The sequence below is a fragment of the Cottoperca gobio genome, chromosome 20 (assembly GCF_900634415.1).
Source record: "Cottoperca gobio chromosome 20, fCotGob3.1, whole genome shotgun sequence".
NCBI classification, from domain to species: domain Eukaryota; kingdom Metazoa; phylum Chordata; class Actinopteri; order Perciformes; family Bovichtidae; genus Cottoperca; species Cottoperca gobio.
Window position 1 is genome coordinate 8,069,487 of NC_041374.1, and position 15,637 is coordinate 8,085,123.

Here is a 15,637-nt window from a genome sequence, read left to right on the forward strand (position 1 = left end):
TATCCTAATTTATTTATTGATCATAGTTTGTGTATAGGACAGTTTGTGAACATTTCAGGAGATAACGACAATAATCCCAGAAGTGCAGTAGTTGTTCCTTCAAAATAAAAGAACAGTATTATAGGGCATCAATCCAGCCAGTGTACGTTTAATTTCCTGCATCTCATTTTCACTGGCAATTTTAATCGATTCTACTTCATCTGTGTGATCATGAAAACAATGTGTTTAAATGTGTGAGTTGGTGTTTTCTTCCTCAAAACCTGCGGCTACACCTTTATACTGAAAAGCGCAGCCGGAAGTGGTGTGGTCCACGGTGCAGCCTGACACTGGTCCTCTCCGGTCAGGCTGCAGGGAGGCTGGATTTAGGATGAAGATTTCAGGAGTCACATGGACTCAACTTTCTAACTGCTGTCCACTTGTTGCACGCGCTTCACTCACGCTCTGTGGGAGCTGTCTCGCGCTGCTGTGGACTTTCCATCTATTTTATTTTTAAACTTGCTTTTTTTAATTCGCGTTTTTATCCGCCTGCATTGTTTGTCCTCCTCTTCCTGTGGACTTGCAGGCGCAGACACCGGGGGCCATGCTGCACACTCCACTCACTGAAGCCTGTCGTGTGATGTGAGACGTGTTGCTGAAGGACATATTGAGGTTTTGCATGAATCTGCTCACCATGACGGAGGAGAGCAGGAGTGAGCACAGAGCTGAGAGCGGGAAGGATCTGGAGAAGCAGCTCCGGTTACGAGTTTGCGTCCTGAGTGAACTCCTGAAGACTGAACGGGATTATGTCGGGACGCTAGAGTTCCTCTCGGTGAGTTGTCACAAGCATTTTGAAGCAGAGAAGTTTTGTTTGACTGAAGAAGATGAAGTTCCAGAGCGCACAAACAAACACACAGGCAGCTTGATTAGTATGCATGCAGCGTCAGGCTCCAGGGCTGCAGCTCCTCCACTAAAGAGTGCAAACTCCTCTCAGGCTCCTGATATGTTAATACTATGAGCAGCCTGTGGATCCACTGTTACCTGTCTGCTCTCTGTGTGTTGGACATAGTGACTCTGCAGAAGTGTGAACGTGTGAAAGCAGACAGATGTTTAATCCTCTGCAGGCTGAGGGCTCAGTGCACAGACTACTTTTACACATTCATTTAAGATTTTAAGTTTTAAATGACCACATTCTGATACAGTTTGTTACTGTTAATGCAGAGTTTACTCTGAAGTACTTTGAACATCCTATATGAGTCTGTAATGATTTCTGTATTATAAGGCTTGTGACTTGTGTCCTACAGAGGAGCTGCAACGATTAGTCGACTGATCAGTAAAAACATGTTTCATGAGAAAATGTCTTTAAATTCTGTTTTCAGCTTCTTAAATATGAAGCTGTGCTGCTTCTGTTTTACTTCATAATAAAGTGAATTACAGTGTGAGTGCATGTTGCTGCTTCTTCCTTTGCCAACTTCTGATCAGATCCAGAAGTGTGGGGAGTTCTGGCGTGGACGGGACAGGTGCACTCACATGAAAACCAGCGGAGCGGCTGCACACTGAGCGTAACACTCGCTGCTGCCACACAGGAATGATGTGCTGTCAGTTTAATGCTGTTAAAATAACACGAACCTAAGAGTCAGCAGGAAAACTGTGGAAATGTTCAGTTTAAAGCAGAGAGTGGTGCTGCTCGCTCTGAGACGATGAGTCCACTCAGCGCTGGTCTGGCTCAGAATAGTTGTTGAATGATTATTCAATCATTGGGGGGGGGTATTCTTAGTGCGATGGGAACTTTGTAGGGGAGTCGAGTCGAAGGGGCTCCGTGTTGTGTGTCATTAAGCGTGTTATTTCCCAGATGTATGAATGTGAACACCCTGACCTCCCCCCCACTGCCCAGATGTTTCCACTGGAGGACGGAGGGACCAGGCAGGGAAAGCTGCTCAGTCTGGCCTTTCTTAGAAGTGGCATCACTGGAGGAGGCTATTACATGATGTGTCCTCTGTCCTGGGGGGGTTTTGGGGAATGCAGCCACCCCTCCTTTATCTCCCCTGTGGTGCTGGGACTGGGATTCATTTCAGGCTGATCCTTACAAGGTCACTCTGTTCTTGGCCCGGGAATGTCGGGATGAATGCGTCAGTTCTGACAGAAAGATTGCAGTTGTTGGTTTGGCTGCGTATTGGATCTGATGGATCTGATGGAGCTGATGGATCTGATGGATCTGATGGATCTGATGGAGCTGATGGATCTGATGGAGCTGATGGATTTGATGGATCTGATGGATCTGATGAAGCTGATGGATCTGATGGAGCTGATGGATCTGATGGATCTGATGGATCTGATGGAGCTGATGGATCTGATGGAGCTGATGGATCTGATGGAGCTGATGGATCTGATGAAGCTGATGGATCTGATGGAGCTGATGGATCTGATGGATCTGATGGAGCTGATGGATCTGATGGATCTGATGGAGCTGATGGATCTGATGGAGCTGATGGATCTGATGGATCTGATGGATCTGATGGAGCTGATGGATCTGATGGAGCTGATGGATCTGATGGATCTGATGGATCTGATGAAGCTGATGGATCTGATGGAGCTGATGGATCTGATGGAGCTGATGGATCTGATGGAGCTGATGAATCTGATGGAGCTGATGGATCTGATGGAGCTGATGGCGCTGATGGATCTGATGGCGCTGATGGATCTGATGGATCTGATGGATCTGATGGAGCTGATGGAGCTGATGAAGCTGATGGAGCTGATGGATCTGATGGAGCTGATAAAGACACTAGAAGAGTCACTTTTATCTAGGGCTGCAACAACCGATCATTTTCATTAATCTAGCGGTTAATCTGGAAGATAATCGGTTAATCGTTTGGTCTATAAAATTTCCCAGTTTCTTTATCTTGTTTTATCTAAAAAGCTCAAAGATATTCACTTTAATATGATAATAAACAGAGAAACGCAGCACGTCTCTATATTTGAGAGGCTGAAACAGCCTTTTCGGACTCCTCCTGCTCTAATTGATTAGTGGACGAACAGTTGCAGCTCTATCTGCCGTCATGTGGGAGGTCCGAGTGTGGAAGAGACTCCGGATGATCAAAGACAGCCCCACTGGGGAGAGGGGTCATAAAGAAGACTTTCATCTGATCACACACTCGCACACGGTTGCCTCCCCGCTTCCTCTTCTGACACGCTAAAACCAGTTAAGAATCACACAAGTTTCTGTGTCTCGAGGACGGCCCCCCTCTGTGCGGCTCCCTGGTGGGATAATCCTGGGGGCTCCGAGCTCCAGCGGGGAGAAGGTTGAGCGGGAAGTTGCTGGAGGGGAGAAGGGAAAAGGGTAGAGCTGATCACGCAGTAGATATTGCCAGAAGGGTAAGGGGCGGGGGGGCTGGGCTCGCTGCCTTCTCTTGTAAACCATATTTCCTGGAGGAGGAATTCCTCCGAGGTTAGGAAATGCTGGGGAACAATGAGGCTCCGTCAGCAGCCAGAGTTGAACTGTGGAGCAGAGATTGTTGCTGCTGATCCGTGGGACCCAAACACAATGCACCTCACACACACCTCCCTGTGTAGTGGAAAACTGTCCCGGGACAGTCTGAGCAAACTGTCCCGGGACAGTCTGAGCAAACTGTTCCGGGACAGTCTGAGCAAACTTGTCCCGGGACAGTCTGAGGCGGTTGGTGTTCGTACCTCATGGGAACAGATCACATCTTGTATGAGTCTAAACAGCACTGCAACCAGCGATTCTTTTCATCGATTAATCTGCCGTTTAAACCTCCATGTTTGAGAGGCTGAAAACATTTCGTCTTTATATTAAAGCAAACTTGCAAAGCTGCAAACGTCCACAGCAGTGGGACGGCGAGAGGAAGCTGTATCTTACATAATGAACAGTTATATCTGCAGATAGTGGGCGGCACTGTGTTTATCTGGGACGGCTACGAGCCAATAAAATTACATTCTTAGAAATGTCTCAATGAGGGGAACAAATGAAGAATAATGTAAACAGTCATTTTAATGAGGTCTTTGCCTTTCTGCAGGGTTTCTAGTCCCAGTGTCAAATGAAATGCTTTACATAGTCTGTGCCACCGCTCACTGCTCACTGTTCTGCGTGCATGATAAACACTTAGGAGGGAGAATAGAGGGAAGCACAAAGAAAGAAATCTTTCATGTCCTGGTTCTGGAGGGAGATCTGAGCCACAAGTTAACTTAATATATTCCAAAGAGCTGTGCAGTGCATTAAGTGGTCCCTCAGCTGCTGCCTTCCTCTCCCCAAAAAAGCCTGTTGAACTTTGAAGCAAGCGCTGAGTGTAATGTTTAAAACATTTTAGATCTGTGCATAAATTGACATTTTAATGAATTGCGGTTTGAGACTGCTGTGGAATCTCTTCACACATCTCTTGTTATATTGCATGTTTATTTCCACATGTTAAACACAGCTGCACAGTCAGACATTAAGACATCTCAGAATATCCCTGAAAACTGTGATCGAGGAGCAAAAATGGCATCCAAGAAGTTTTCTTTTTTGCTTGTAACATGTGAGCAGCGGATAATCCTGAGGGAGGTCAGGTCAGGGGGGGCGGGAGGGGGGGGGGGGGGGGTCACGAGGAGAAGGTTCATATTCTCCAGACAGACGGCTGATGACCCCAAAGGTCACAACCTCTTGTTGCTATCCTCTTCCTGTGTTGAGCTCCTCCCTGTGTTCGGATGGAAGCGAGCAGGAGATGCTGGTCAGTGCGTCCTGATGTAATGAAAACACACAAACAAAGCGTGTAAACAGAGCGTGTTGGTGTACAGGAACAGCGCTACATGGAGGATGTTGTATTTATGTTGCAAAGCAGCAAAAGCTTTTGACCTGTTGACCTTTTGATGGGCTGTGTTTTCTTCTTGCACCTGGAACCTTTTCACAGTTTGTGTTTTCACTTCATCAAAGTTAATTAAAAAATGTTGCCGTCTAAAAATGTGTCACTTCTGGTTCCAAAAAACAAGATGGCGACGGCCAAAGAACTGGAGGCTTTAAACCTCAGAACACAATGTGTGAGGTCACAGTGATGCCTGCACGTCTTGTATACAGTCTGAGGACTTTCCTCACAGTGAGATTAATTGTTCATGTTTTTGGGGTCAGAGGTCAGAAATGTTAAGACTGTTGTCTGGATCTGTGGGAGGAGAGGAAGGTGAAGAGGTCAGATGTAATGAGACACCACGTGACGTTTCCTCTTCATAAATTATACTTTCAATGACAGATAAGAACAGCGTGTGATTACATGATGCTGCTGGTTTCTGTGTTTACATTCGTCTGTCTCCATAATAAACTGCATTGGTGATAAGAGATTCCACAGAGAGTATGTTCTCTCTTCTTTACTCAGTAATTACTTCCTTTATTCATTTATGAACGCCCCACAATACAGTTACTCGTTCCACGCCGGCCTGACGTCCTTCAGGAAGCTCATTCCTTATGTTTCCACGCTGTGTGAACCTCGTCCATCCTTTATTTTGGATGCTGTGAGTTCCACATTATTTCCACGCAGAAGGAAGCGTGCATCTTCTCATGCTCAGTGCTCACTCGTTGGCAGGTGTAGTTCGGTAGAAAGAAATAGTTCCTTTATGAACCTGCTCACAATAACCTCTGTGGATTATCTTGAGTAAGCGGGTCATGATTTCTGGAAAGAGACGCATTTTTTGGTATTTTATGCTGAATTGACTCGAGTCCCTCAAGAAGGTTCTTGCCCTGAAGAGAGTTCTTTTGCTTTTGTCTCAAAGGCCATTTTTCAAGCAGGATTTCCTTCCTTCCTGGCCCTCCCTGTCTTTACATTGTGCTGCATGTTTCCTGCTCCAGCACGCACACACTTCCCCCACTGTCTCCGCTGGGCCGGGGGAAGAGAGTTTGGCCACTGTTGCCCCCAATTGGCAAAGGGCAGCTTCATTGCATCGAGGCGATGGAGCTGCAAGGACCCTTTGCATTGAATCCATGGAGTGGATGTAGCTCAGGAGGCAGAGGTGGTGCTGCTGCCCGGAGGAGAAGGAGGTCTTTGATTTGGTCAGTGCCAGCTGCCTGGTCACATGGGGCTTACGTGCGATAAGTAGAAGAGTGGCGGGACCACGGTAGACACTTGTCAGGACGTTCATGGAGTGTGAAGGGGTCATCATCACAAGGGGGCCTGTGTTTTGGCTGGCGTGCTCTGCAGCAGGGAACACATGCACACACACACACACACATGCACACTCAAACACTCACTCACACACACACACACACACACACACACACACACACACACACACACATACACACACATGCACACTCACACACACTTGCTCAGATGCCTGCAGGGACTGTTCAGTGCTCTCAAACCTGCTTCAGCATTGCAGATACACAACACGAAAAAATGACAATATGTTTACAAATGAATTAAAGATATAATATGTGACATTTCTGCATTAAAAAGTCTCAAGTGACTCACCCTGTGTTGTATATGTAGTGAGACAGAGAGATGTGTAATGTTCCTGAAGGTAACGTTTCCTCTCTCTCCTGTCATGGTGTCATCAGTCCTGTGTTGTATATGTAGTGAGACAGAGACATGTGTAATGTCCCTGAAGGTAACGTTTCCTCTCTCTCCTGTCATGGTGTCATCAGTCCTGTGTTGTATATGTAGTGAGACAGAGACATGTGTAATGTTCCTGAAGGTAACGTTTCCTCTCTCTCCTGTCATGGTGTCATCAGTCCTGTGTTGTGTATGTAGTGAGACAGAGAGATGTGTAATGTTCCTGAAGGTAACGTTTCCTCTCTCTCCTGTCATGGTGTCATCAGTCCTGTGTTGTATATGTAGTGAGACAGAGAGATGTGTAATGTTCCTGAAGGTAACGTTTCCTCTCTCTCCTGTCATGGTGTCATCAGTCCTGTGTTGTATATGTAGTGAGACAGAGAGATGTGTAATGTCCCTGAAGGTAACGTTTCCTCTCTTTCCTGTCATGGTGTCATCAGTCCTGTGTTGTATATGTAGTGAGACAGAGAAATGTGTAATGTCCCTGAAGGTAACGTTTCCTCTCCTGTCATGGTGTCATCAGTCCTGTGTTGTATATGTAGTGAGACAGAGAAATGTGTAATGTTCCTGAAGGTAACGTTTCCTCTCTCTCCTGTCATGGTGTCATCAGTCCTGTGTTGTATATGTAGTGAGACAGAGACATGTGTAATGTTCCTGAAGGTAACATTTCCTCTCTCCTGTCATGGTGGAAATGACACATTGTGTGTTTAGATGCTGGTCTGTTGCTCATCAAACAAATGAAGGTTATTGTTTGTGAATGAAACCTTGTGGTTTGTCATCATGAAATGTCCACAAACAAACAGCAGAGCAGCTGTCGCTACACTTTTAAATCCCCAGAATATGAAGACGTGTGCATGATTTCTCTCTCTGTGGTTTGTACTTTCCAAGTCTTTCACGTCTCTGTCCATCCAGCGTTTCTCAGAGCTGCCAGACATGATGGGAAATTCCACTTCACTCTAAATGATTTAATTAAGCAGTTGAATGGGATTTGGGAGTTAGACAAGTGTCTCTCTGTCCCAAAGCGACCCGTGTCCACAGACATCCTTTTCATGTATGTCTATCCCTTTCTGTTTTATTTTCCCTCCTCTTGAACTCTTTGTCCCTACACAGTGAGTACGCCTCAACTTTCCACTTTCATATTGAAAGTCACGCATGTGTGCAGTCAATTTAGTTTCACACGTAAAGGGATATCTAAAGGAAGTCTGGCTTCTGCTTCAGACCTTCCAACAGTGTGTGCTTCTGAATGCATTCATGAATACGATGTCTTCAGAAGGGGAAGCTGCACATCTCCTGATAGACCTGGAGGAGAAAGCACCACACGTGTGTTGCTGTTGTTGTTACGTTGCACAAACCTCATGTGTTCGGACCAACCAGCGTCCTGCGAGCAGCTGCTGGTTTGTGAGACTGTTAAAACAAACAACAATAAAAGTTTTGCATAAATCCTGCGATCGCATCGGTTGTCTCAGGACTGGAGAGTATTTCTCGACTGAAGGAGAAAAAGAACGGCACTGAAGTGACTTTTCTCAAAAGATGTTTTCCTTCTGCAAGAGTTTGATTTACCTGCCGGCTCCGCTGGTGGTAAAGAAAAGGGAGCGATCTGATTGGTTGAGAACAGTGTTGTGGTTTGTTAAAAACTGGAGGTCAGATTTGAAGTTGAACCTTGCATTAATTTTGTTTTGTGTCACTTTGGACACTTCTAAATGACTGACTATAAAATAGTCTAAAAAACCTCAATTACAATAAAAGGAGTTGATGTGCAGGAATCAGTGGTTTCCATTCTCCCTCGTTTGAAGGGAGAAGTCAAGCTGAGGTCTGCTGCAGCCATGTTGGCGTGCTGCCCCCTGCTCTCCATTCACAGACAAACAGGAGGCATGATGAGCAGAACGGGGGGGGGGGGGGGGGGGGGTTTGTTACGAGTCCCAACAGTCGTGCTCGGAGAGAGAGAGTGGAGGAGAAACGTTCATGGCAGTTGTTCAATCCTCCATTGACAGCGTCTGGTTCTGTGAGACGCTGACGCTGCAGGTTTGAGATGTGTAGCGGGGGGGGGGGGGGGAGACGGATGAATCTGCTGCGTCATCTTGCAGATCGATGCAGGGAGCTGCTGTGTGGTTTGCTTGGCTGCACATGGAGATTGGGGAACATGGCAGGTTGTGTCTCTGAAGTGTAACTCATCTACACGAGGCTGCTCTCACTAATTCATTCCCACCTTCAGTCAGAAGGTCTTCCTGCAGTCACCTGTTTACAGTGCTGTGATGGGTGAAATTAAACAGACCCGCAGCCTGGCAGGTGTTCAGTTTAACGGACACGACTTCGAGCTTTCTGTGCTCGTTCATTTCCCTCCAGTGCTCCGTCTCACCGGGGCTCAGGTGCAGGTATTGGACATATTCATTAGATACATTGCTTCATTCATGTTCTGCCTCAGGTGCCAGGGTCACTGAAAGGACAAGAATGCACATGCTCGTCAGAAGGTCCCAGTACTGATCTTTAAGTCTTAATGTGGGATGTGTCCGAAGTGTTGTCGGCCTGCTGTGTTGCTCAAAGTGTTTCAGTGTTTGGTCAACGAAGAGCGAAGGAAACGCTTCAGGCGAGCCGTGACATGTGCACCAACGTTCTCACCGACTCTGCCAGTTATTGCCATTTTCCTAATCCGGAGCAAATATTTCCCGTTTTTCTGACAGAACATGAATGCAGCACAAATGTTTATTTTGCAATGTTAATGAGAAGTTGAGTTGATGTATCCAGCCCCGTGATCTGGATGCACTACACACTGTAATGAGGTCACACCTCTCCAATGGGGGCTCGCAGACAGAAACATCCTTGTTAGTGGAGGTGATAATTATCTTATTCTGCTGAAGTATTGTGTTCATTGTTGGGAGTCATGTGGTGCCTGGATTTTAAAAGGAAAGTCTTCCCCGGACAAATGAGCTTTTGTTCCCTTGCAGAACCTGTAAGAGGAATACACACCATGTTCTCCGTCATTAATTAGAACCATAGAGCAGCTTTAAGCTGTGCAGATGAGCCTTAAAGCCACTCCCAAGATAGAAACATTAACATTCCCCGCTGCAGTAAGAGTGTCTGTTTCCTGTATACGCTCCCAGTGGAGAGAAACCGGCCTGTTAGGGGAAATTGTAGCCAGAGGTCTAATGCGATGGAAGCCGGGATGAGTCCTGGAGGTGTCGTCAGGACCTGTGGAAGACAGGAGAGCTCGGCTCATGGGAGAGAACCATAAAGAGTCTTTTCTCTCTTCTCTGTTCCCCTGTGAGCGCTCAGCATCCGAGACTGACTCTGTTTGTCAGGACTTTTTGGCGGAAGTTCAGTTTTTTCTTGCCAGGAATGTGGTGTGTGTGTGTATGGTGTGTGTGTGTATGGTGTGTGTGTATGTGAGGCCAGAACATTTAACCCTGTAATGTTGTATTCCGGTTTAAAATCAGTTCCTCTGTGCAGGAAGTTACGGTAAAGGCAGCATATCCTCCCTGCAGGGGTGTCGTGCTTAAAAAACAAGGCTGAAAACAGAGCTCCTTAAAAAGACTGAATTCATTCACCGAAAAATAATAACTTCATTTACTTTAAGTGGAATTAAAATGTCTTAAATCAAGCGTGGGACAGAAGGGTTTTATGAATCGCTTTTCTGACAGCTCTGTCGATTTCTTTCTTCCCTCTCTACTTCCTCTCTGTCTGCCTTGTCTCTTTTTAATCTCTGCTGCACACACGCACACGCACACACACACACACACACACACACACACACACACACACACACACACACACACACACACACACACACAGCAGATTCACCTGTTACCTGCTGTCCTTTAAACTGACACCACACTGCTTTACTTTTTAGTCAGACATAGAAACACACACGCACACACACACACACACACACACACACACACACACACACACACACACACACACACACACACACACAAAGACGTCACGTTAATGAGCATAACTTCACAGTCTAGTGAGTCACTACAGCCGGCTTTTCCGTGTGGAAGCTGTTTGTGGCTTTAATTGGTCTTTGAATCTTTATCTTTCGCAGACGTGAGATTAAAACACTGAAACACCTGCACATGTTGAAACACCTGCACATGTTGAAACATTCCTATACATATTCATCTTTTCTTTTTGCACGCCTAAATATAAATCATAGAGGAGAAACTCTTGCACAAACAGGATGTTTGTGTGCGGTTGTTTGTCAGCTCTCCAATCAGGACAACAAAGACAGGAGTGAGCCATCGGGGACAAAGAGGCAGGTTGTCCAACAGACTGTGAGACCATTCATCCCTCCTCAGTTTAAACTGGTGCCAATGAACTCATGTTGGACCTGCTTCCATTGTTAGATCCCACATCACAAGAACACGGCCATTCTTTTACTCGTCTTCTTAATAAAGCTGCTTCAGTACTTTTAGTTTCCAGGAGATCATAATGTTCTGCACCAGTCGACCTGCAGGGACCTAAGATGGTTGTTTTGCATGTAATGCATCAAACATACTTTTAAACTAAACACATCCGCAGATGTTGGAGCTTTATTCTTGATTCAGACTCATTTGTGAAGCAGGGAGCAGCTACTATGCGCTGCATCACTTTGCTCCTGTGGATCTGTTGAGTGCGCTCCTCTCTTTGTGTTCCCCTCAGCGCCGCGCTGCTGGCTGTAACCGGAGGAATGTTCCCTCACACTTTCTTTATTCTGTTTACACTCACTTCACTTTCACTGCAGCGTTTAGACCGAGCCACAGAGCACCAAACTGTTTAAAGCTTCATTCATATTGTTGACATTCAACATCCGATGCTGCTAAAGGTTTAAAGAAACAGATTATTGTTATTATTATTATTATTATTATTATTAGAGTTAGACTCAGTGGTGCTGTGGACGATAGTTTCTGACTCTAATCCTAACGTTTACAATAACTTCAGCGTTTAAAGTCCAAAAGTCAACATTTAGTGAAAAAATATTCCGTTTCAGTCGACGTTTAGCCTCAAACACATCTTCACTGCGCTTCAGAAACTGTTCCTGTGTTAACCAACCGCACCATAATTACATTTATATCATCAAATAACAAAAAAATCTAAAACTAAAACATGATGTCATAAAATCTGAGGAGAGACTTCGAGATGTTAAACTTTCAGCTCTGTTGGTTTGGCAAATATTGTGAACACACTTTATTTTAAAGCGTGTTCATCACTGTCTGTGTGACTCATGTCTGAGATCAACATGTGGCAGGACGACTGTATCTTGCTGGGGGTGGGGGGGGGGGGCAGCATTGTGTCCACACACGCATGGAAGCCGCCTGTCACTCTGCCTCTCCTTCACTGTACGACACTGAAGTCTGCAGTTACTGAGCTGCTGTCGCTCAGAAGCCTCGTGAAGCTTCCTCTGTCAGTCGGGATGGAAGCTTCGTCATGTCCTGCAAGCCTCCACTTTCTGTTTCTACCATGTTCACGTCGCTATGACTTCATGATTTCTTTTTCTCAGCACAAAGTAGTGCAAATGTAACGCTGGTCATTCCTGCCCGTCATCTTCCATGTTTGTTTATTCTAAAGTCAAGTTTTTGACGGATCAGTCCGGACGTTAGTGCTCACACTATAGACAGTTGTGTGTGGGCCCCCTCACTGTCAGGACCTGAACCTGTGACAGTGAAGGTCAGCTTGTTACAGCTCGTGAGCTGCTGTTGATTAATGGAAGCTCGGCCACACGCGGGGAGCAGAATCTTCTCCGCGCCCGTCTGCTCTGAGGTATAATGAAAACTTTAATGGGCTTTTAATGTGTCGTCCCCCTCCGCCGTCAGAGGGACGATTCCGGTGATTATACCTGCGCCTCAGGGAACAATGACTTTCTGATTGTTTGTTTTTTCCGTGTTGAATGCTGTTGATACATGACGAAGGATAGAACGTGTGTGTGTGTGTGTGTGTGTGTGTGTGTGTGTGTGTTTTGTGTGTGATGCAGAAAAGGGAACAACCAAATGTCTAAGGCAGACAGTATTCACAGAGTGGACGTAGTGAGCGTCCATCTCTGCTAACAGACGGTGTGACATGAAGTCTGCTTGATGTCCAGCACGGTGGATTCCTGTTAGAAAGCACGTCCAGTCCTCGGGAACAAAATGTTTCCCGCTGGAATTCAGTCGGTCCTTTCTGAGAATGAGGACAAAGACAGAAACCAGACCAAAGTGGAAATGTGTTTTCTTTAAAGAGACGTTGCTTCTTCAGCAGTTCTTCAGCTCTAATGGTCCTCACAATGTGGGTAAGATAGTGGAGAGTGACGGGACTGTGACAGCCTGGACAAACCTGGACATGTTCTTACATTCACAGGCAGCCTGGGAACTGTTACTGCGTCCATAAATCCAGACAGGCAGCTTCTCTTGACCACAGCAACCCGGCAGTCCTGCACGTCTCCTCAGAAGAGACATGTTGGTGTGCTGCACTTCATGAAACATCTTCAGCACCACAAACAAACCCGTCTTATCTCCTGTGTGATAATAACACTTTATCATCTCCATCCAATCAGCTTCAGAGTTCCTTGGAGTCTGTTTTCCATCTGTTTGCTTGTGATAAGCATGTGCAGGGGGCTGCAGAGCCCCCCAGCTGTGGATCTACTGTATAATTAGTGCAGATGTAGTGATTATGTCCTGTTGAATAGACTCTTCATTATTAAAACTGAAGAGATGGACTCTAATGAGCCGTGTTTGAAGCCACGCATCAATGAGAGGAAGCTGGTTTTTCATGCAAATTATCTCCACTTTTGCGCAGCCAGGGTCCCGTACTGTAAGCCGCGTCACGCCTGTCGAAGTCTGCTCCGTGTTTGTACATATTAGACTTGCTAATCAGATGCTAATGCTTGTGAGTGGCAGTGTTGCGAGGCAAGGCAGCTCCAGAATGCTAATCAGCTGGAGCTGCAACAAAGAGGCCGATTATTTAAGAGCTTTTTATTTTCCTCTCCAACCACAAGCGTTCTGTAACGCAGCTCGTATGCTCCACGTCAACACACCGCGATCAAGATGATCTCACTAACTTCTTCATGTCAGTTTGTAGTTGTCTTAACACAACATTACTCTGTAGTTGAATCTTCCCACTGATTTAATGAAGTGAAAGTCCCAGACGCTCGCTGAGATCCTGGTGTGAAGGAAGAACTCTGCAGTCTGCAGCTCTGTGTCGTGTCGGTCGCTCAGGTCAGCGGACAGATGGCATCATGGCTCTCTGCGGGGGTCAAAGGTCAACTGCAAAGACAGATGTAACTTCTTTTCTCTCACAGTTTTGTTTATTGAAATGTTCGGAGGTTCACAAGGATCAGCTGCTCACTCTATACACTTCAGTGCCCAGTTAATGTGAAAACCTCCACATGGAGAGATGGTAAAGTAATGATGCATATTATCATATTATTCAAAAAAGACGACTATAATAACAAATAAACAAACTCCGGATGTAACTTATTGCTGCACTCAGTTAGTGGATTATAATCATAATCAATGAATCGTTATTTTTCATGCAGAAAGACAAAATAATAAACAGTTTAAATCCAGAGATTTGCTGCTGTTCTCGTTTTATCTCATATTAAAGTGAATGTCTTTGACGTTTAAAGACACCACTTGGACTTGGAGGCACTGGAACGGACGTAATTCCCTTTTTTCGGACATTTTAAAGACCAAACGGTGAATGGATTAATCCAGGAAGGGATGGTCGGTCCTCACAGCATCACAGCTCATGTTCGTGGAGCGGCTGCTGTTGCTTTGTGTCCTGCTGTAGTGCCATGAAATGAAGCTTTGTGCTGCTGAAGTCTCGTATGTGTTGTATCGATAAATAATACGAAATACTCTGTTCTTAATGTGGACACAGTTGCTGAATTTCTTTGCCTCACTTTTCTTTAATTTGGGTCATTTATCTCCAGCGTCTGGAGTCTTTCCACAGTGTTCCAGCAGCGCACACACTTTATTCTACTCAGAGATCTCATCTCGGCTCTTATCGTGCTTGAGTGGCTGCCTTTTATGTCATTTGTAGGATAAATAAAATGAGTTGTTTGACGTGGGAAAGGAAAACAAGTGTGTTTTTGTGATGTTGTGCCAAAGACTTTTCTGCTGTTGCTCAACGTGCTCTCATTCAAACTTGACATCTCTTTGAACATCAGGGACGTTGTTGTTGTTGTAGCTAAACATGAAGTTTAATGAGCAGCGATTGAATTTCTCTTGTACTTAATATTTCATGAAGGTTTAGATTTGTGCGCCTTGCTTTGGATTTCATCACAGCTCTGAAGTGTGCTGCACTGACGATCGATTCTGTCTGACTGACTGCTCTCAGAAACATAAAGATTCGTCTCTGGCACTTGTTGATGGATGTTTCTTCTTGGTCACATTTTAAGAATATGAAACATACCTCCCTAATGTCTGAGAAGAGGCCTGAAGCATGAGGCTGTTGAGGGCCTGCAGCCTGGGAACCAGCGTCCTGTGAAAGTGAGAGCACTTCATCCATCTCAGTTCACAGCCTGTTGGTCTCTCCAGCTCCCATCGCAGCATCTGCACACCTTTCAAATACCACGCTGCTGTTATTCTGTCTTTTCTGTACCCGCTGCAGCGATTGTGTTTTACGCGTATAAGGTGTCCTTTGTTGAGGAGCATTGCACACAAAGCCTCGGACCTCCTCTTCTATTTGTGCCGTTAAAGGTGCAAAGACGACAAAATGTAATTTAAACCCCGGAGCCGGTTTAAAAGTGTTAACTGCTTTAACTTCTCTTTTCTGCTGCAGGTTTTTCTACATCGTCTCAACCAGTATGCTACCACCAAAATCGACAAGAACATCACAGAGGAGACTGTCAAGGTGAGGGTCACCCTGGGAGTGTGTGTGTGTGTGTGTGTGTGTGTGTGTGTGGGGGGGGGGGGGGATTCTGGTTTTAGTCAACTAAGGACAGCCCTGATATCAGGGGCAACTGCCTTCTGCTCTGCACACACAGCTTATTTTCATGCAGTAACCTGATCCATGAAAAGGCCGGAAATGACATTGGAAACTAAATAAAGTGGGTCCTTGTTTAGGGTGCTCTTCAAACTGAAACAGCCACGTTCTGAATGGAGGAAGGGTTAGTGGGCGACGCAGGAAGCAGCTGTAAATATAATCTATTTATAAGTGGTTCCGGCCGG

The 15,637-nt window shown here is 45.7% G+C and overlaps 1 protein-coding gene across 2 annotated transcripts in view; it reads left to right on the forward strand.

Annotated features, from left to right (window-relative positions):
• The first annotated feature begins 396 nt into the window (after positions 1-396).
• prex2 (phosphatidylinositol-3,4,5-trisphosphate-dependent Rac exchange factor 2) overlaps positions 397-15,637 on the forward strand; it is an 84,459-nt gene continuing 69,218 nt past the window's right edge. Inside the window, exons 1-2 of one of the 2 annotated variants that reach the window (XM_029457919.1) lie at positions 397-808; positions 15,249-15,320. In XM_029457919.1, coding sequence (XP_029313779.1) covers positions 656-808; positions 15,249-15,320 — 225 coding nt within the window. In that variant the 5' untranslated portion in view covers positions 397-655. Of the gene's footprint in view, positions 809-14,878; positions 14,957-15,248; positions 15,321-15,637 lie in introns of those variants that run through there. The other variant, XM_029457920.1, reaches the window with a different exon arrangement.